The sequence below is a fragment of the Equus quagga genome, chromosome 1, assembly GCF_021613505.1.
Source record: "Equus quagga isolate Etosha38 chromosome 1, UCLA_HA_Equagga_1.0, whole genome shotgun sequence".
Taxonomy (NCBI): domain Eukaryota; kingdom Metazoa; phylum Chordata; class Mammalia; order Perissodactyla; family Equidae; genus Equus; species Equus quagga.
Window position 1 is genome coordinate 164,914,932 of NC_060267.1, and position 20,818 is coordinate 164,935,749.

The 20,818-nt window shown below is 47.3% G+C and overlaps 1 protein-coding gene across 1 annotated transcript in view; it reads left to right on the plus strand.

The window, feature by feature from the left end:
• Positions 1-937: 937 nt before the first annotated feature.
• SH3BP5 (SH3 domain binding protein 5) overlaps positions 938-20,818 on the plus strand; it is a 70,348-nt gene continuing 50,467 nt past the window's right edge. The window contains exons 1-2 of the mRNA XM_046652815.1: positions 938-1,219; positions 2,963-3,025. Of these exons, the coding sequence (XP_046508771.1) occupies positions 1,082-1,219; positions 2,963-3,025 (201 nt within the window). The 5' untranslated portion in view covers positions 938-1,081. The remainder of the gene's footprint in view (positions 1,220-2,962; positions 3,026-20,818) is intronic.

The window sequence follows — 20,818 nt, forward strand, 5'->3', positions numbered from 1 at the left end:
GTCCTTGCCTGCTTTGCTAAGGTCATCTGACCTTGCCCTCTCCTGACATCACAGTGGTCCTGACACAGACATGCCCCTTCGTTCCTTGCCCTGTAGTGATGTTGAGTTTGCCAGGCAAGCTCTGTCTCTCTACTTGCTCAGCGTGGGCAGGAAATCTCACCAGTTCATAAACCCTTGGACATGGTGTGCCCATTAACAAGGGTAACACTTAGTGCCTCCTTGAAAGGGCTGTACCCACCCATCCACATCACTGATCCATGATTTTCCATGCTCCCTGGCTGTTCAGGTAGGACCGTCCCACAACAATGAAAGCACAGCTGTTTGGGGAGGGAGCTCTGCCCAGCGGGGGCCACAGCCTTCGGACAAAGAATGCCTGCCTGGAGCTGCCGCTGGCTCCTCTTTTTGCTCTTTGTCTCAACGTGATGAGCATGTTACAGTTCCCTTTTCTGGGGAAATCTTCAAGTACATACACACAATTGCCAAGATTCAACCAAAGGGAGAAACGTGCACACAGAGGTTTGGGTGAGTCTGGAAACTGGTCCAGGGTCACTGAGTACAGGCTTCTAGAGGTGACTTCAGAGAGTGGAAATACCCCAAACTTTCCTTCCATACAGTCAACTTGCCTTGATTGAGAAGGGAAGGAGAAAGCTGCCCAGAGGGCTGGTGGCCAGTGTTGGGTAGTTTGTGATATATTCGGGCTGCTAAGTTAACAAGCGGTGAGGGCTCTCCTGTTTCACCCCCTAGAGGATTTCGGAGAGCTGGGGTTTTTGTGACGGAGACCTGGATAACCGGACCGGCCGGGGAACAGTCAGAGGCGCGCAGAGGGCGGCCCCGCGGGACGAGGGCGGAGCGGGCGCCGTTGCGCTGACAGCCGCTGCAGAAAGGGGGCGGCCGCGCCCATTTCCTCCGCTCCGCCTGGGCCGGAGGGATCCGCAGCGGCGAGCGGCGCCTCCCGGGTGTCGGCCCCGGCGCCCCCGACCGCGTCCGGCAGTGGCGAGACGGTTCCGGGCGAGCCTGCGGCGGTCGCCACCCCTCCGGACGCTCCGAAGTCCCCGGCGCGGTGCGCATTCCGGCTGCCCGCATGGACGCGGCGCTGAAGCGGGGCCGCTCGGAGGAGCCGGCTGAGCTTGTGCCGTCTACCCGGGACTTGGAGGAGGAGGAGGAAGAGGGGATGGAGCAGGGGCTGGAGGAGGAAGAAGAAGTGGATCCCCGGATCCAGGTAGGGCGCGCGGGGGCGCCCGGAGCCCGGCATCTACTCTTAACCTGCCTTGCAGTCCCCCAGTGCCTGCGGTCCAGGGGACAGGGTGGCCACGTAGATCTGGGGGCGAGAAGAGAGGGTTAATACTCGGTTTCACCTGGTTCCTGGGGACGCTGCAGTGCCCGCGTGGACGCTGCCTGACTCTGTTGCGGGAATCCCACTCGCAGATCCTTGGCAGGATCCGAGGGTCGTCGCAGCGTGCCCAGCGGTTCGGGCGGATGTGCAACAAAGGGAAAAAGGGGGCGGGGGCGCCATGCGGGTATCGGGGTACCCCCGGCCGGGCTCGCGGCGCCGCAGGCATTGCACGGCCTCCTGGCCCCGGGAGGTGGGGTCGGCCGGCCCGCGTGGGCGCCGGACCCGGTGGGCGGGTCGGCGAGCCCGGGGGGTGGGCGTTGTCCGCCCTTGCAGCGTGGGCTGGCACTGGTGCCCTGGGTTTGAAGTCCTCACCTGGCGGAGGTGCCCGGCCTGAACCATCTTCCTCCTCCTCTGATTCATTGTTAGCAAACTGAAGGGTTTATTGTCACCACTGGCTCAACCCTCCGCTTGGCCCCAAATGGTTTAAAACATAGCTTTTCCTTGTTACGTGGTCGGCTGTGAACAGAAATCGAGGACAACTGATGGGCAGAGCTGACGTGGGGAGAAGGCGAGGTGATTGGCCTGGCTTTCTGTGCCTCCATTTCTAAGGGAGATGATTAAAAAACAATTTCCAAGCCGAGATCTGGAAGTGACAGTTTAACCTCTTCACCCTCGAAGCGAAAAGCAAAGCAAATCCATTTTCCAAGACTCATTTTTCTACCTTTTCTATAAATCATTAAAAAGAAAGATTATATATATATATTGCTTTTCAGCATGCTCTGCAATTTCTGGAGCCCTAATTGGTTTTTCAGATCAATTAAAAGCTCATTTAACTCAGCTGTTGCTGTTTAAATGCATTGTTTTGGCAGATTAGCAAGATAAAGATCAGATGGAAAAATCTTTGCATTAGGAATTCTATTTAAAATCATCAATTTGGACTACTAAATCTTGTTGGTACAGGAATTCTGTTAACAAGACCCTTTGTTTTGTAGAGTAAAATGAGTTAACTTCATGCTGGGTACTTTTTACAAAATGTCAGTTTGTAAATGTTTATTTAAAAGATCAGGATTAAAGCTAGTTTGTTTTTTTTTAAATTAAAAAAAACCAGCTAGGTAGGTTGAATAATAGGCAGTTTGAAACGATTGTCATCTCTATAGAAAAATACTCAACCGCTGATCAGTCAATGCCAGAATTCTGCCCTTGACTGACATAATTTCCCTAGGTTTATACTTTTGGCTTGGCCTTGTTTATTTTCTTTCATTGTCTTTTTCTGCAAAGTCCTTGCTCTATGGCGGAAGGCGCTGTTTTGATTTGCCCGCTAAACCATTTGTAACAGATGGGTTTACCTGAAGGCATGTACCTGGAATAAATAGTTGACATTCTAAGGAAAGACAAGTTCCTAGGACCTTAAGACATTTTCAGAAGGGACACCATCAAGAAAAAGGCTTCAGAGATGCTGGCATTCATTTGCTCTTCTAGCCAAGGCTTAACTGTCTTCCTTGGGAATCATCTGACTCGTCCCTCTTCCTACAAATTGTGCTGGAGTCATTTTGCAGGTAATGGACTGACTCATAGGGAAACAAAAGATGAATCCCTTAAATCATTTTTTCTCCCTCTTTTCTTCATTAGGGAGAACTGGAGAAGTTAAATCAGTCCACAGATGACATCAACAGACGGGAGACTGAACTTGAGGTACAGAAAGCCGAGCCCCTGTTCTTGGTGAGGTGGTGCCGTCCCGCCGACACCAAGCTGGTTACTTTTGTTTTAATAGCTGGCGTCCCCTCCTCGAAGTTGAGCATCAGCCTGCTGTCTGACAGAATAAAATACACCACGGGGCCTGGCTTGTGGGTGGAGCACATGTGGATCCAATTTCACATGTTTTTCATCATGGAAGCTCCATCAGGCCGAAAAGCAAGAGCTTTACACACGCATAAGACCTCAAGTTAATGTGTCTGTGGAAAAGCTGGAAGGACGGAGGGGAAAATGAGCTGAACTCGTTAGTGGAGAAGAATGAATGAGCTCATAAAAATCTAAGTCTTTTAGGGCGGTTCCTTGCATTGGGGCTTGGAAGCATTGTGTGTTTCCTCAGCCTTACTCCTTTTTTGCCTTTCCTGCCCTAATAATTTTCCCCTTCCCACCTCCCTGCTCATTTCTTTATTGTCTGCTTGTGTGTAGAATATAATTATCTTAATGGTAACGAAAAGCTGTTTAGACTGAGAAGGGCTTTCCTGCTGGGCAAAATCTTGGGAGACTAGACGTTGATCTGAGTTTCCTGAGCATCTTTCAACCTGAGGCTAAACAGATTAGCGTTCTTCACAGCTACCAATTAGTCCCCATCCCTTTTCAGTAGTGGTTGGTTTTACCCCATCGGCAAATTTGAACAACCCGGCGTCTGTCTGAGAGCCTGGGAATGACTCTGTCAGAGAGCTGAAGGAATGCAGGAGCTGTTGGCAGGACCTGTTTCTGTAGCAGAAGAAATAGCAGGGAAGGTCAGCAGGAAGGGCAGGAAACATCTGGTCCCTGGAGTGAGGGTATGGTGATAGGAGAATACCATCAGCACTCTGGCATCCTTGATTTGTGGCTGTTTGACCAGGCCCTGGAGGTACCAAATGTAGATATGGCAGTGGGGATTGAAAGCTTCTTGTGCTGGGCTGTGTGTGAAGGGTTATGCCAACCCCTCTCTTTTGGTTGTAGGTATCCATGAACACTGGCTGCCCTTCTCCCCCAACTGAAGTATAATCTGTGTGTTGATAACACAGATGAATCGAGTCTCTCTGTTGGGCAATTGAAATCTCTCAGAATCTCAGATTTCTAATACACTAAACAACAATGACAAAAACTCTACCATTTCTATAGGGATTAGAGTTTACAAAGTGTTTTTATAGGCTTTATCTCCTTCCATTTTGTCACACCAGCCTAGAGCTGGGCTGTCCAATATGGCAGCCTCTAGCCCCATGTGGCTATTTGAATTTAAATTAATTAAATTTAAATAAGATTAAAAATTCAGTTCTAGTAGCCACATTTCAAGAGCTCAGTAGTTGGGGCTGGCCCCATGGCCCAGTGGTTAAGTTCTTATGCTGCACTTTGGCGGCCTAGGGTTTCGCCAGTTCGGATCCTGGGCACAGACATGGCACTGCTCATCAAGCCATGCTGAGGTGGCATCCTACATAGCACCACCAGAGGGACCTACAGCTAGAATATACAACTGTGTACTGGGGGGCTTTGGGGAGAAGAAAAAAAAGATTGGCAACAGTTGTTAGCTCAGGTGCCAATCTTTAAAACAAAAAAGCTCAATAGCCACCATATTGGACAGAGCGGGGAATTCTTCCATCACTGTAGAAAGTTCTGCTGGACAGCGTGGGCCTGGAAGGTAGGGAAGGCAGGGACCACCTCTTCTCCGGGTGAGGGCGAGGAGGCGCAGTGTCTCACATTCGATGGTGTGGCAGAGCCCGTCCTTTTTCATGTCCCCTCCGGCTCTCGTATTCTACCATCCCAAATATGAATAGACAAGTTGGAAATAGTCTTTTGTGGGTTGTTGTTTTTTTTTTTGCAAAGGATTGGTTTATTCATTCAACAAATATTTGTATGCCTACCGTATGCTGGTCACTGTTCTGGTAGTGCTTACCTTCTGAGGGTAAAATTGGTTCATCTGGTAAACTCTTTTTTGCCCCAATTTCTGAATACACTTAGGTATTTGTGTGTTGCAGGAAGCCACGGGACAGGTGTTTCCTGCCTTGCTCTGGAGAGCACTTGGCGGCAGCAAAGAGAGGTGGTCAGGGCTGGCTTGTGTTGGGTGGCTGACCCTTACATGGTATTATTATAACCAAGATGGAGTCATAGAAATATAGTGCAGGCTACGTAAGTCACTAAAACTCTTCCCTCGTAGCCACGTTGAAAAGTAAAACGAAATAGCTGACGTTAATTTTAACCTATTTTCTTTAACCCAGAATGTCCAAGATAGTAAAATTTCAGCATGGAATCGATATAAAAAAATCACTAATGAGATATTTTACACGTATTTTTGTACTAAGTCTTCAGAATCTCATGCATATTTTACACCTGAAGAGCATCTCAATTTGAACTGGTCACATTTCCAGTGCTCAGTAGCTGCACATAGCAGCGGGCAGCCCAGGTCTAATAGGTGTTTCCGGTCAAACTCACAAAGGAGCGGTGGGATTTGACCCTCAGTGCAGGCTGTCTGGACGCTTGTCATGCTGCTGGAGCCTGGAGGTGAGGATGGTGTCTGTGCCTGCCGTGGGCTGTGTTCCTTCAGCCAGGCACTGGGTACCACCCTTGTGTCAGGCATTCTGGGCCACTGCAGATATGTGGGTGAGCGACACAGACAAAGGCCTTGTCCTCAGGAAGTTTTCGTTTTAGTTGGGGGTGAGGGGCGCTGATTACTAATTGTAATAACTACAATAAAAGAGCGATGTGATGGGGCTCTGGGAGAGGAGTCCCCAGAAGACACCTGAACAGAAGCCTGCAGAGTAAGAGTGGCCTTGTGCAGAGAGTAGCAGATGGAGAGAGCCATGGGGGTGGATGAGGAGAGCGTGCCAGAGGATGTGGGACAGGAAACAGCCATTATAATATACAGTCACTTCTCATTGTTCGTGGTAGTTGTTTTCTATAAAGTCGCCGTGAACATTGAATTAGTGAATACTGAACCATTGCTCCCAGGGGGAAATGTAGAAACCTTAGGTTCCTGTGAGCCTCTGGTTACAACATTTTCACCAACCAATCAACACATAGCCTTGTTTTATGTGTGTTTCTGTTTAAAGACACCTTATTTACTATATATTCTTGATTCATGAACGTTGAACTCACGGGCAGCAGCACTGTGATTCCTGCCTGAACGGAGCCCACCTAGCACACATTTTCTCCACAAGGCACATCACAGCCTTTTTGGGCTTGGGGACACTGGGCAGCACTTCAGCACTGGGCTTGGAGGCCATTTTAAACAGCAGAACCACCACCAACAGGCACAGAAATGCAAAAACCGTGGCAGTAAGTGGACCGTGTAAGGACCTTGTTTACAGGATGAGCGCTGAAACAAGAGGCAGAGCGTCGCTTCCTTCACCCTCAGCTGGGAATGTGCATGTTGGGTGACTCACATTTTTTTGCCACGTTGTGCATATCCACGAATGGCTGTAGAAGCGCCACGAGTATTGATTTTGGAGTTAGAGATAAACGTTAGTGAGTAGGCAAATTCGCAAATATGGAGGATCCACACATAATGAGAATCGACCGTGTGTGATTTCGGAGCCTCTAGGGAGGGTCTTTTGCGGCTGGCGTTTCCTTTCCCTTTTGATTATGATCCGGAGTGCCCAGTGGCCCCCTGACGTTGTCTGAGTCCGACTAAAGAAATTGGTGACCAGGTCTGTGGCGGCTGCTGCTTGGCTTGTAGACCGTGGTGCGGTTGTCTCTGGGGAGCTGTGGCCTGAGGTGCATGCCTGGGAGTCACCTTTAGGATCCCATTCCGTGTCTCGGCCGTGTAAATAGGAGATTACCAAAGGGCCAATGGATGCCAGCCGCCTGCCGTGTCGTCACTTGGATGTCTGCCTCTTCCTGCAGCCTCGGTTCGCCTCTGACCTTGTTTGAATAGCGTTATGTCTGCTTTGCCCTCTGATTTATGTCAAGAGAGCCAGGCTTTACAAGCTGTGCAAGCAGTAACCTTTCTACCAGAGAGACCCTTGGATATAAGCCTGAGGTTTAAAATTAAGAAAGTGGGTGTGTTTTCCCACAGACACATTGATTAGTCAGCTTCAATTATTAATTCCGGAGTATTTTTTGAGCACCAGCTATGTGCTAAGGGCAGTGTTAGGTGACAGGGAGAGGGCAGTGAAAAGGGGACAGAGCTCACTGTTCTCCTGACCCTTACCTCATGGAGCGGGAGGAAATTCAATAAACAACTAAAATATGCAGTAGGTTGCTGGCGATGTGTGCTGGGGAGAAAAGCAAGGCAAGAGGGAGCTGGGCAATGTGGGTATTTGGGGCCGAGGCGAGGGAGGGGGTTGCAGTGTTATGTACAGTGGGCAGGAAAGGCTCTCTGAAAGCCTGTCTGGAGACAGTGAGCCTCAGGGCCGTGTGGGGGAAGAGCATTTCAGCCAGAGAGAACAGCCAGTGCTAAGCTGGGAGTGGGGCTTGGCCTGGCTGAGGAGCAGCCAGAGGGGACCGATGTGCTGGGGGTGGGGTGAGCGATGGAGAGAGGAGAAGGAGCGAGTCAGAGAAATGGGTCATTCACTGTGTGACAGCCCTCGCAGGTGAGGCAATGCAAGCAACTGTGCTGATGTAATTTTACAATGCACATTATATAGAACTATCTTTTTTCAAATGTTTGTTAAAAAAAGATGCAACATGGGATTTCTAAATCTCATTGTGATCAAGAGTTGCAATATCCCATGCCAATTACTTATTTGTAACCCTGATGTGTAGTGTTTTTGTGATTTCCCGTGCTTGCCCTGAAGGCGCGCTGTCCCAGGGCTGTGCAATGGTCAGAGAGGGGGAAGGACATGGCCAGGCCGAGCCACCCACACACAGCTTTTCCGAGTAATCAAAAGCTGGCTTCTTCAGACCGCCCTTCCCCAGGGAGGCAGGAGCAGTTAATTGTAAATGTTCATGCTCTTTCCCTCACTGCTTGGGTGGGGATGGTTTCTGGGCAGACTTGTTTAGAAAAGTATTAGATTCTGGACATCTGTGTTCCCCAATCTTGCGTAAGGCCTGTACCCAGAATCTGCCTTGTACTCCCTCCAGAAACCAGCAAACATTTTCTCTCTCTTTTTTTTTTTTAAAAAAAAATACTGTTTTGAGCTTGGAAACTGGGGGGACAGGGATTGGGTAGGAGAGGGAAGGTGGGGGTGAATTTGGAGGCAGCCAGGCCTCCCTCTCATGAATTATTAACACAAGTCAGGAGAAGAAAGAAATTCATTTCTGAAAGGATAGTGTCACATCTTAGACTTTGTTCTTCAAGATCTGTGTGTGTGTGTGTATGTGTGTGTGTGTATATATGTGTGTATGTGGTGTGAATGGATGCGCACTAGGGGAAGGCCGTGTAAGACATCCGCTGTGTTTTGAAGACAGCGCTAGGGAACGTGTGAAGTGATAAATGGACGAGGGGAAGTGTGGAGTAACTGTTCCTTGAAGCTGGCACCAAATTCCAGGCCTGGTGGCAGGCTGCCCCGTCTGGGCTGGGAGGGCCCTGACCTCTTTGTACCCAGGTGAGATGTGGTTTAAGTAAACATCGACGTAATAAACACTGAGCCCCTCCTGTGGGCTGATTCCTGTGCGGGGCCCTCAGCGACCCTCAGCCACAGTCCTCCCCCTCGCAGAGCTTGGCGTCTCCTGGCTTCAGGCGTGCAGTTATGGAGTGACAAGGACATGCAGGTCCTTTGGGAGCCAGGGGAAGCTTTGTGGAATAGGAGGCCTCGGAGTTGAGGCCTGGAGACCCCAAGTCACGTGGGAGGGTCGGTTTATATCCGGAGCAGCCTAGAAGTGGAGGAGGAAGAGAGCTGACGGTACAGACATCACCTGCAGCTTGAGCAGTGATGGGCCGCCTCGGCCATTGGCTGGTTGTAAAGATAAACGCACTTGAGGTCTTTTCTGGGTGCTTCTGAGTGACCTGAGCTGGGGCTGCTGCTGTCCCCACAGCTGTGACCTGAGGTTTGGCCGTCAGAATGGTGGGACTTCGGGCTTCCTGCTTCAGTGATGGTCCCCCTGCCTGGCTGTTGGGATGTCAAGGGACAGTAACTTTTAACCCAGCAATTGTAAGAACTTATCCTAAGGGAATAACTGGACAGGACATAGGTCCAGTAATGTTCATTGCAGCATTGTTTAAAAATGTTGGGAAGTTATAAATCTAAATAACTGTCAATAGGGGATTGGTTAAATAAGTGAATGCTCTGCACAGGCGATGGCTGATAGAGTCTAGGCCTTAGAATGACAGCACAGCTTGTTATTAACATGAAAAGACATCTGAATGGAAAAAAGCAGGTTCCAAAAGAGCGTGTAGTATGGTGCTATTCTAAAAAATATGTTTATATGCATAAGAATGCCTGGAATAGGTTACACACCACTTGTTATATCTGGTGAGAGATAAATGATATTTATTGTCTTTATACTTTTCTGTATTTTCTGAGTTATTTGCACTGAATTTGTATTACTTTATAGTCAGAGAAGAGAAAAACCTAAAACTCAAAGCTTGGGGAAGCGGAGGGTGGAGGGCAGACTGACCTTGGCATCAGGTGGTGAGTTAGAATCTGAGGTCTGCTGACTTCTAGGGGCGTTTGGCCCCTTGGAGCCTGAGTCACGTCGTTGGTGAATTGGGGTTGTGATTCTTGCCCATGTCACTGGGTGGCCTGGAGGACAAGAGGAGATACTGTGTGAGGGGTGCTTTGATAACTGCACAGCCTGGGTGAGGGAGAGCCGCCTGCGCATGGGGCTGGCAGGGAGCACTGAGGACCCCCAGGAGCCCCATGCAGAGAAGGCTCCTGTGAGATGTGTGTTGGAGCCAGGTTCGCCACAGGGTCTGGCTGTGGTTCTGCTTTCCTCCCTCGGGACCCGCATGACATTTCTTTGTCAGAGACTGGCTCTGGGCAAAGGGCCGGAGAGAGGACTTGTCAGGCCGGGATTACAGCCAGATGGACTTTGCAGTCACTGGAGTCTTTGCTCTGTGGCTGGTCTGCTGAATGTAGAAATCAATTTGTTTCTCCAAGAGCCTGGCTTTGTTAGGGTGTGTCTGCTCCTGGGATTTGTTTGGCATATAACAGGTGCTCAATAGATATTTGAGTGAATGAATAATAGCAGATTACCCCTTCATGGCTGTGTGACCTTGGGCCAATTACTTAATGTCTCTGGGCCTCATCCCAATGATGGTGCATAGTGAGCCATCAATAAATGTCATTGGTGCTGTTACTGGAGCAGGGCAGGTGAGGGCCATCCTGGAATGCCTTGTGTCCATTCTGGACTAGTTTTCCTGCCTGTTTTGGCTCCTAACTGCCCTTCAACAGTAATGACTGCTAATGATGATAATGAGTGCCTACTGTGTGCCAGGCTGTTCCAAGCACTTTGTGGATATAAACTCACTGAATCCTCAGAACACCTCTATGAGATAGATAATATCGTCCCTATTTTGCTGATAACAAAGCTGAGGCACAGAGAGTTCCAGAGTCTTGCTCTAGAGCAGTTGCTCAACTTTCACTCTGTTGACATAGTGGGCCGGTAATTCTTTGCTGTGGGGTGCTGTGCTCTGCATCATAGGAGGTTTAGCAGCATCTACTCACTAGATGCCAATGACAGCACCCCCACACCACTTGTGAGAACCAAGCATATCTCCAGACTTGTAAGTGTCCCCTGGGGTGCAAAATTGCCCCTGGCTGTGAACCACCGCTCTAGAGCAGTGCCATCAACGTCCAGCGAAGTGTGCACCCACAGCCTGGCAAGACTAGGAATTTGTTAGAATTGCAGAGTCCTGGGCCCCACCCAGACCTAGTGTATGAGAATCTCTGGGGGCAGGGCCCGGGAGGCTGTCTTAACCAGCACCACCTGTCTCATGCATATTCATCAGTCTATATTCCCGTCATTCGTTTATTTGTCTGGCTCCACTACTAGATGCGGCCCCAGGAGGGAGGGGCCGAGGTTCCCCTCTCTGTGCCGCCGCATCTGACACAGTGCCTGCACACAGGTACCATGAGTGTTGGAAAGAGTGGATGTTAGTTTGTGGTTAGACTCAAACACCCTTGTGGACTCCTGGCTCTTGTCATTGTCACACACAGTGTCCTGCAAAATAGGCAGGTCCCCTTACTGTAGCGGCTGCTCTGGGATTGCATTTGTCCCCAAGCTGTTCTTCGACAGGGCTGACCCTGGACACAGTTGTGACACAGGTAATGCATGGTCTGTGTTCTCCGTCCCCTCCCTGAAGTCCCTCACGTACAGAGGTCGTAGCTCATGAAGGTGAAAGATTCTGCCTTGTTTGGAGATGCTAGGGTTTTGGGAGTGGCCTTTCACATTAAAAAAGGATGGCGTTTGTGGATATAGACAAATGGCTATAATCTGTTAGGTGGAAAAAGAATTAGGTAATAAAACTATAAGGTATGGGGCCTGGCCCAGTGGCCTGTGGTTAAAGTTCCCAGTGCTCCACTTTGGCGGCCTGAGTTTGTGTGTATGGATCCTGGGTGTGGCCCAATCCACTCACTAGATGTGCTGTGGTAGTGTCCCACATAGAAAATGGAGGAAGATTGGCAAAGAGGTTAGCTCAGGGCGAATCTTCCTCAGCAAAAAAATGAACAAAAAAACTATAAAGTATGTATAAAACGACTATGCATGTAGAGTAATGTAAAATCATATATACATGCAGTAAAGCATATGTGCATATGAGAGAAAAAAGGTCTAGAACAGAGTGATTCACAGTGTGGTGCACAAACTATGAACTGCTTGTAATCAGTTGAAGTAAAGTAAATACGTAAATTGAGACTCTTTAGAAACCTTTTTCAGCAATTTGACATTGCTGTGACATCCAAATGGCATTTCACAGCGTATTTTTATTGTATTCTACGGAAGTGTTGATTTGTAGTGGGTTGGGGGAGAAAAGATCCATTACCACATAGTTTGAGAAGCATGGATCTAGAAAAATGTACCCTCAGATGTTACTAGTGGTTATTGGTAGTGGCTAAGAATGCTGGTGGTTGGGGGCTGGGCCGGCCCGGTGGCGCAGCGGTTAAATTGGCACATTCTGCCTCTTGGCAGCCTGGGGTTCGCCGGTTCAGATCCCGGGTGTGGACATGGCACTACTGCTTGGCAATCCATGCTGTGGTAGGCACCTCACGTATGAAGCAGAGGAAGATGGGCATGGATGTTAGCTCAGGACCAGTCTTCCTCAGCAAAAAAGAGGATTGGCAGTAGTTAGCTCAGTGCTAATCTTCCTCAAAAAAAAAGAATGCTGGTGATTTTTATTTTTCATTTCTTGGTGTTTTCTGAGTTATTTACAATGGCCATATTTTATCATTTTCATAAGCCGGGGATGGGGGTGGAGAAAGAAGCATTATTTATAAAAAGACGCCTTTATGAGTCAAAGAAATAAATTTCTGTGGAAGGAATTTTAGGAACTATGAAGGCTGGTGGGAAAAAATGTTCGGATTGGTAGTCCCTGCCGTAATTGTAGTAAACCGTGATGTTGGTGGGTTTGCTTGGTGAATTACTGTATTGTTAAGCTCTCATTGTGGTAATTCGTGGAGGGCTGAAAAGCACTTTCAAGGCATTTTAGGATTGTCTACCAAGAAACCCTCATTTATACACTTATTTATAAAGGACAAAAAAAATCACGCAGATATAGTAGTGGAAAATATTCCAAATATTAAGACTATTTAGAGGGGCCGGCCCCGTGGCTGAGAGGTTAAGTTCGCATGCTCTGCTTTGGCAGCCCAGGGTTTCGCCGGTTCGGATCCTGGGCCCAGACATGGCATCGCTCATCGGGCCATGCTGAGGCAACGTCCCACATAGCACAATCAGAGCCTACAACTAGAATATACAACTATGTACTGGGGGACTTTGGGGAGAAGGAAAAAAAAAATGAAGATTCGCAACAGTTGTTAGCTCAGGTGCCTATCTTTAAAAAGAAAAAAAAAGACTGTTTAGATATTCAAACTTAGTTGCTGTATGTATTTGAGTATTAGTATCATTTCTAAATGTATGAAGACTAGTGGGCCCATATAGGCTCTCTTGCAACGTCGTTCACTGTAGCCACGTCAGCTGAAGGATACTAGTATGGACTGTTGGCTAGGACATAGAAGTAGCTATCTAATATTGAAATGGACTCTATTGCCTTAAAAAAATTGACTCTCTTCCTCCTAAGCTCTAAAGACTAGTGAGATAATACGTAAACTTTCCCGGCCCCTCAGCTGGAACCCATCAGAGGCATGTTGGTGCTTGCTAGTGTAGGGCAAGCAAACATTTGTACAATGACATGATAGAAATCCCAAGTTTATCCAAGATGCCTTTTCTCTGACTCTGAGGGGTCCACGGGTGTCCCCACCTCGAAAGAAGACGGGCCATGGGGGTTGATGGATTCATTGCTACCCCAGTGGTTGTTAGACTTGTCAAACCCACAAGTTGGCAGAGCACTGTGTCTCTGTGGACTGTGGCCTTTTAATATGAAGCTGTTATTTTTCCTTCTGAGCATTTATTGTAAGGACTTTTAATGGAGTCAGGGGTGTGTATGTGTGTTTTGGCTGGACGAATTAAACATCTATTGAACCTCATCCTTTGGCAGGCATCCCGGTTGTCTTTGCCCAGCCCTCTCCTTTGAGAGTTACTTAATCTGCCTATGGCCACATAGATGTTTCCAGCAGTAAAGACTACATCACTTTTATGCAATGCATTTTAACCAAGGGTCTCATGATAATTTGCAAAGCAGCTCTTAGAGAGCTCAGAATCAGCTTCTTTCATTTCCTTAAAGGAAGATGGAAAAAAATTTTGTTCTATTCTTGCCTGATTTTTCCTTTGCTGTGTTTTGCTGGATTATCTAAGAGATATTAATGTTTGCTCTGACAGAAAGAAATTGCTGGTGGGGAGACAATGAGAGGAACATCCGCTGTTTATGATAACCGCAGCCGAGCCCGCTTAATGTAAACTCTTTTATTGTTTGCCATCAAACGCAGCCGCAGCGTGATGTATGGGGTTTGGTTGTCTTCGTCCACCCTACCCTTTTGTTGCCAGCATGCAAAAGGATTCAGCTTCATTCTGATAGATTTGAAGCCTACAGCTTTAATGCTCTATTCCTGGGTTTTTGGCTTTATTGAAAGAAGGGATGAAATGGGGGTGTTGTCCTTCCTCATTGTTCTAGTTACTATTTCTACCTAACAAATTACCCCAAAACGTAGTAGCTTAAAACGACTGCTTTATTTTGCCCATGATTTGTGGGTCAGAATCTGGAGCGGGCTCAGCTGGGTGGTTCTTGCTTGAGGAGTCTCATGTGGTTGGAATCGGATGTCAGCTGGGGCTGTGGTCATCTGAAGGCTCAGCTGGACTGGACTCCCAAGGAGGCGCGCTCCCATCTGTGGCAGTGGACACTGGCTCCTGGCTGGGAGCTCAGCTGGGGTGGTCAACCAGAGTGCTGACATCTGACCTTTCCAGCATGGGGGCCTCAGGTACTCTGACCTCCTTATGGTGTCTGGCTTCCCCCACAGAGAGTGTCCCAAGTTGGCCGGGTGGAAGCATCGCAGCCTTTTCTACTCGAGCCTTGCAAGTTCCATAGCAGCACTTCTCTCGTATTCTATTGGTCCAACAGTCACAGGTTCAAGAGGAGGGGACACAGACTCCCTCTCTTGGTGGGATTAGGATGGGTGGGTGCTGAAGAATGTTGAGCCAAATTTTAAAAGTGCCACTCTCATGGTGGTGATGTAGAGACAGTGACTTGTTTTGAGACCTGCAGGGCATCCGTTTTTCCTTCACTTCACAAACAGCCACATGTCACAGTGCCTTCTTGAGTTGCTCTAATGGTTAACCAGCCAGCAAAGAAAGGACTTTGGTTTGCACTCCCAGTGACCCTTATACTTTGCCCGTTTCTTAAAAATTTTGTCTGAGAGCAAATGATGTCATGGCTTCAATTTGAAAAACATTAGTGGAGCCTGGACACAAAAGTGCAATAGCTGGGCGGACACTTTATAAATTCAGGGGGAATGTTCTAAAGCTTCTTGGGCAGCTCTTGACATCCTCCTTTCTTTCCACTGGTTTTGCTATCATCTCCACTGGGGAAAGAGAATCTTGGTATTGCATGCGTGTGCTAGAAATTGGATCTACTCCCCAAGTTGGAGCTTCTTGATGCAGGCCTTAATGTTGTAAAACATGGGCTCAAAAAAGCATAGGAAAACTTAAACTACAAAGCATGTGATGGAGGAAGAGCGTGGGCTTGGGAGTTCAGGACAACTGGATTTGAATTCTCTCTCTGCCTTAATAGGCTGTGTAGCCTTGGCAAGGTTTTTAGCTTTTCTGGGTTTTAATTTTCCTTCTCTCTAAAATGGGAAGGGCAATATGTCTCTTGCAGGGATGTTAAGGATTAAATAAGGTGATATTCATAAAATGGCTAGCATGGTACCTAGCATACAATGTTCAGCAAATGGTGGTCCTTTCCTTTCAACCCTTTGCCGTTTATTGAATAATGGCACCTGTGTAAAAATTGCTACTATTTATTGAAAGCTTATTATATGCTAAGTATTGTGCTAGATGCTTTATGTGGTTTATCTTGTTAATTCTCACAACAGCTCTTGAGGACATTGATGAGAAACAGAGGCACTGAATGATGGAATCAGTTCCCCCAGGTCGTGTGGCCAGTGAATGGGGAGCCAAGATTGGAAGCCAGGAGTCTGGGGCTGGAGCCCATGCCCTTAAATAGTTTTGGGATGCGTGTTTGTGAGTGTGGAGGATACATGTTCTGAGGTCCCCACGGAGGCTGGTGGGATGAAAGAACTCTGGTCTAGGACTTAGGGGACGGGGTTTTCAGTCTTTGCCCTGACACTCACCAGGTTTACTTCCTTGAGAGGGGAACTTTACCTCCTGAGGCTTCAGTTGCCTCATCTGTGAAACGGGAGCATCAGAGCTAAGTGATGGGCAAAGTCTTTTCCAGCCTTCTTGTTGTATGACTGAGATTTTGGTTTTGATCTAGCCATGTGCTGAAGGAATCATGAATCACCTTCAGTCCTGATGACAGGGAAATGCAAAAGCTCTTTGGTCAATCTATGCTGCAGTAGACTTAAAATTTTATTTTTATTGAAGCAATAGTTGCACATAAGGAAAAACCCGTGAAAACTTTTAATGAAAAGTTCTCTGCGTCAGTCCTTCCCACCCCCAGTTCTATTCCTGGAAGCAATTACTTAAAATGTTTTAGCTGTTTCCTCTGGTGGGTTCTTCCGTGTCTCTAAAGTTATAGCAGTGGGTCTTGACTTTGGTTCTTTTGCATCTTGCGCTCTCCTTTCTTTGCATTCTGATGCGGTGCAGTCATGAGGAAGGTTATCCAAAGGAAGGGAGGAAGCCCGCTGCCTGGAAGACTGTGGTGGGTGGATGCAGCTTCCAACAGAGGCTGCACTACATGGTCTCTAGAGCTTTCCGAGGCTGGGCCGTGAACGCACCATATTGCCCTGATTTTAAACTCATGTTACTTATAAAATGGACCTTGTCTTGCATAACAACTTGGGTGGTGGTTGAAACACTACCTCTGATAAATGTGCATATCAATTGTTTAATTTATCTAAAATGTAATATTTGCAAATTTTTGGAAAAAGTGGTCTTGAGGTTGAGGAAGTATGTTATGTTAAAATAAGCCTCTTGGCATAAACATAGAAATGGTTCACTTGTGGTTGAACTCAGTAAAATGCTGTGGTTTCAGCAATTCTCTCTCCTCTGACACAAAGATTCCTCTGGATTTAAAAACATATGTTTGGCCATGAATGAAAAAGCACTGGGTCCTGTCAGTCTTTCTCGCTGTGTGTGTGTGTGTGTGTGTTTGTGTGTGTGTGTGTGTGTGATTGTTATGTAACTTCAGTCCCTCCTCTAGGGCCTTGTAGGGTTAAAGGACTATTGGGTTTTTTTCCTTAGTTGTCCCTGTGACCGTGGGCTATTTAAATGTATTTTTTATAATTGGTTAAATTCCATTCCAGTGATGCGTGCCTATGTAACATCAACAAAAAAGATGAATTGAAATTGAGTCTTTTCCAAATTGACAGACATTCTACAAAATAACTGGCTCATGTTATTCAAAAATATCGAGGCTGTGAAAGACAAAGAAAGGCTGAAGAACTGTTCCAGATTGAAGGAGACTAGAGAGAGATGACACCTAAATGGAAGCGTGAATCCTGGTTTGGATCCTGGACCAGGAAAAAGATTTTTTTTCCTTTACTATAAAGGACATTAGGGGGACAGTTGATGCAATTTGAATAAAGTCATAGACCAGGTTAATAGCATTGTATCAATGTTAATTTTGTGATTTTGGTGGTTGTGCTCTGGTTATGGAAGAGAATGTCCTCATCTTTAGGAAAAATGTGCTGAAGGATTTCAGGGTAAAGGGGCATCATTGTCTGCATCTTACCCTCATTTTTTCCCAAGTCTACAATTATTTTAAATTAAAAAAAGTTAAAAAAAAAAAAAAAAAAAAAGCTTTTCCTCATTCCTAGACCTGCCAGCTGCCTTGACTCAGTCTCCAAATGGCAGTGCCTCCCTTGGCTGTGGAATCTTGACGTTGGCCAGAGCTTCAAAGGAGGCTGTGTGGTCGAATCCAGCCGGACAGCTGTGGCGGCTGCGATGTTCTGGGAGATGGGACTGGGTGCTCGCCTGCTTGTCTGGGAACATTCTGGAGTCAAACCAGAACTCTAAACCAGAGCCCTTCTGCCTAGGAGGAACTTGGTTCCACTTAGGCCTAAAAAAAGCTCCCAGACCTTTGTTAACCTCAGAAGAGGAAACCTTGCAGCAGGAAACCATATTGACCACCATCTTTTCTTACTTTCCTTTTTTTCCCTCTTGGTGGTTCAGAACCAGGACAGATGGTGTGCTGCTGTGGAAAGAGAAAACAGGGTCTGGCCTTGTCACCAAGGCTGTCGAGCTGCATAGGGCCTGGAGCTGGGTAGTGCCCAAGCTGGGATTAGAATTCCCTACACTCTGTCCCACAGCCACTCAAACAGCTTCAGCAAAAGGGAGGATTTTCTGAAAGGTTGAAGCAGCCTTTCAGGGAAGCCGAGAGAGGGAAGCATCGTACGGCGTTAAGCATAGGGAGAGCAGACATCCCAGTTTGCCCCAACAGTCTTGGTTCACGCCTGTTGTCTCAGCATAATTATTAGTAGTGCCCCCGCTCTCTCTCAAAGTGCCTTGGTTTGATTGATAAGTTATCTGGCCATGTAACTGCAGGGTTAGATCAGGAGCCCAGACCATCTCCCCCAGCCCCTCCTGGTGTTCTGTCATTTGCTTTCTTCTCCCTCTGTCCTCTCTGTCATTGTCTGTCTCTCCCTCCTCCGGCTTCCTCTGTTCTGTTCTCTGAGAGAAGATCTTGTATATGTCAGAGACATGGCAGCGAGGTTATGCCTGGTGTGTGGGGCACGGTCCCCACAAAAGGAGGTGGTGGGTTTGCCAGACACCCCAGGAGGCCTCTGCTACAGAAGTCGGGCCTCAGGTGGAAAAGAGAAGGAGTCAGAAGGGAGGGGAGTTGGGCGCCTGGTCTCCAACAATGATTCTTACTTCTCCCATCTTGAAGGTCCTGTTATTTTCTTCTCCTTTCTTTCTTTTCCATACATGCTTCCATCCCTTTGGAGCTGTTTTCACCAGGTTCTTCTGGTTGGATGCACCTTGCTGGTGTGCAGTTGGGCCTGTGCAGTGGTGGGGCTGGCTCCAGCTCCCTGATGGTCTTCTGCCCTCTCCCACCCCCTTCTCTGCCTCAGCGTCCTCCCGGCTCCTGTGTCCTTGGACGTCCATCTTTCTGGTTTGGCTCCCTGGGCCCCAGCTCCATCCTGGGGCGCAGTCTTTCCAGTTTTGCCTCTGCTGCAAAATTCCTGAAGGTGACATCAGCTGTCCTGGCTCTCCTCACGGGGCTATGAGAGCTCTCCCTGGGGAAGGTGGGGCTGAGGGAAGAAAAACCCCACAGAGGCAGGGAGAGAAGGCAGCTGTGGGGGTCCAGGGAGTGTGGCGTGGTCTCTCAAAGTGGCGTGGGATCCAGGGTCTGGGAGCCAGATCTGTGCTGTCCAATATGGCAGCCACTAGCCACATGTGGCTGTTTAAATTATAATTTGAAAACTTTAATAAAAAATCCAGTTAGTTGCACTGGCCACATTTCAAATTTTCATTTAGCCACATGTGGCCAGTGGCCTCTGTATTAGACAGCACAGATGTATGTAGAGCATCTCCATTATTGCAGAAAGTTCTCTCAGATGGCACTGGAGAGCACATACTCCTTTTCACCCAAGCACCGTTTAAAGTGGTTTCTTTGTGTGTTTTAGTAGCTGCCACAAGTGCTCTTAAAGAATAGAATGGATGGGTGAAAAGGAAACATGATTTGTAGTAAGCCTGAAAACATTTCACGGACTTATAACTGTTCAGTAAATCAGAATGTTTCCAGTGGTGCTTCTCATCATGTGATTCTAGAATGTTTCTGCTAACAGAGATTTTACGATCGTTCTAGGGCAGTGCTTCCTTAACTCTAGTTGTTCTGCTGCTGTTGTAGTTTTTGCCTTATCCTAGTTGTGTATGTGGTATTTATTCCATATTCTCCTTTAAATTGATTCACGTTTTTACCTCAGTTTGTTTGAAAAGGAGACTTCATGACTATAAGTGGAAAAACATCAAAGGGAAATACATGTTTTTAAAGCAAGCCTTTTATCAGAGCGTAATATATATAGGAAAGTGCCCTGCTCATAAGAGCACAGCTTTGTGACTTTCAAAGCAATGTTATTTTGTTTCCAGTGGATTTGTTGTTTGCTTATCAAATTCTAGCAGATTTCCCTCTCTGTGGAAGGCCCTGAGTCTGGCCTAGCTCCCGTTTCTTGAGGAGGTGCTGAAGGTGCTATGAAGTCATAGCACCAGATGGAGGCTTTCTCCTGGACAGAATCAGAGGATTAAAGAAAGATCTGAGAAGGAATAACTGCTTTACTGTTATGGAAAATACACGAGTGTTTCTTGCTTGAGAGGGGTCTTTGCGGGCCAGGCCGGAGGGGCGGGGTGTGGCTTGGTGCCAGCAGCAGACCCGATGCTCTTTGACCTCAGGTTCCCTCTACACTACGATCACTGAGTACCTCAGAGGGCTTTTCTTTTTGTGGGTAGTATCATTATTTGCCATGTTAGAAATTAAAACTAGGAAGTTTTAAAAACTTGCATTAATTCATTAAAAATGACAATAATAGGGGCTGGCCCCATGGCCGAGTGGTTAAGTTCCCGCGCTCCACTGCAGGCGGCCCAGTGTTTCGTTGGTTCGGATCCTGGGCGCGGACATGGCATTGCTCATCAAGCCACGCTGAGGCAGCGTCCCACATGCCACAACTAGAAGGACCCACAATGAAGAATATACAACTATGTACTGGGGGGCTTTGGGGAGAAAAAGGAAAAAAAAATAAAATCTTTAAAAAAAAATGACAATAATAAACCGATTACATGTCAACATAAATAATACATTTTAAGAAAAATAACCGTCTTCCCAAACAAAGAAAATTCATGAAAAGAAAGAATCATTTTATGTGTTTTTGCAAGTCTCTTTTATGTCTGGCTCAATAGAAGAGCTGGATTCTCATATGTGCTCCCGCACTTCATCTCTTGCAATATCTCATAGCAAATAGTCTCGGGAAAACTCCACTGAACGCTTAGGAGACAATGACAGTGAAAAAGCAGATAAGTCAAACTTGATTACAAAAATGGTTTTGACCTTGCAGGCTCCCAGGAAAAGTCACAGGCGCCCCTCCGCCTCCCTCCCCCCATGGTCCCTGGGACCACACTTTGAGAACCTCTGGTAAAGCGAAACGCACATTGGAC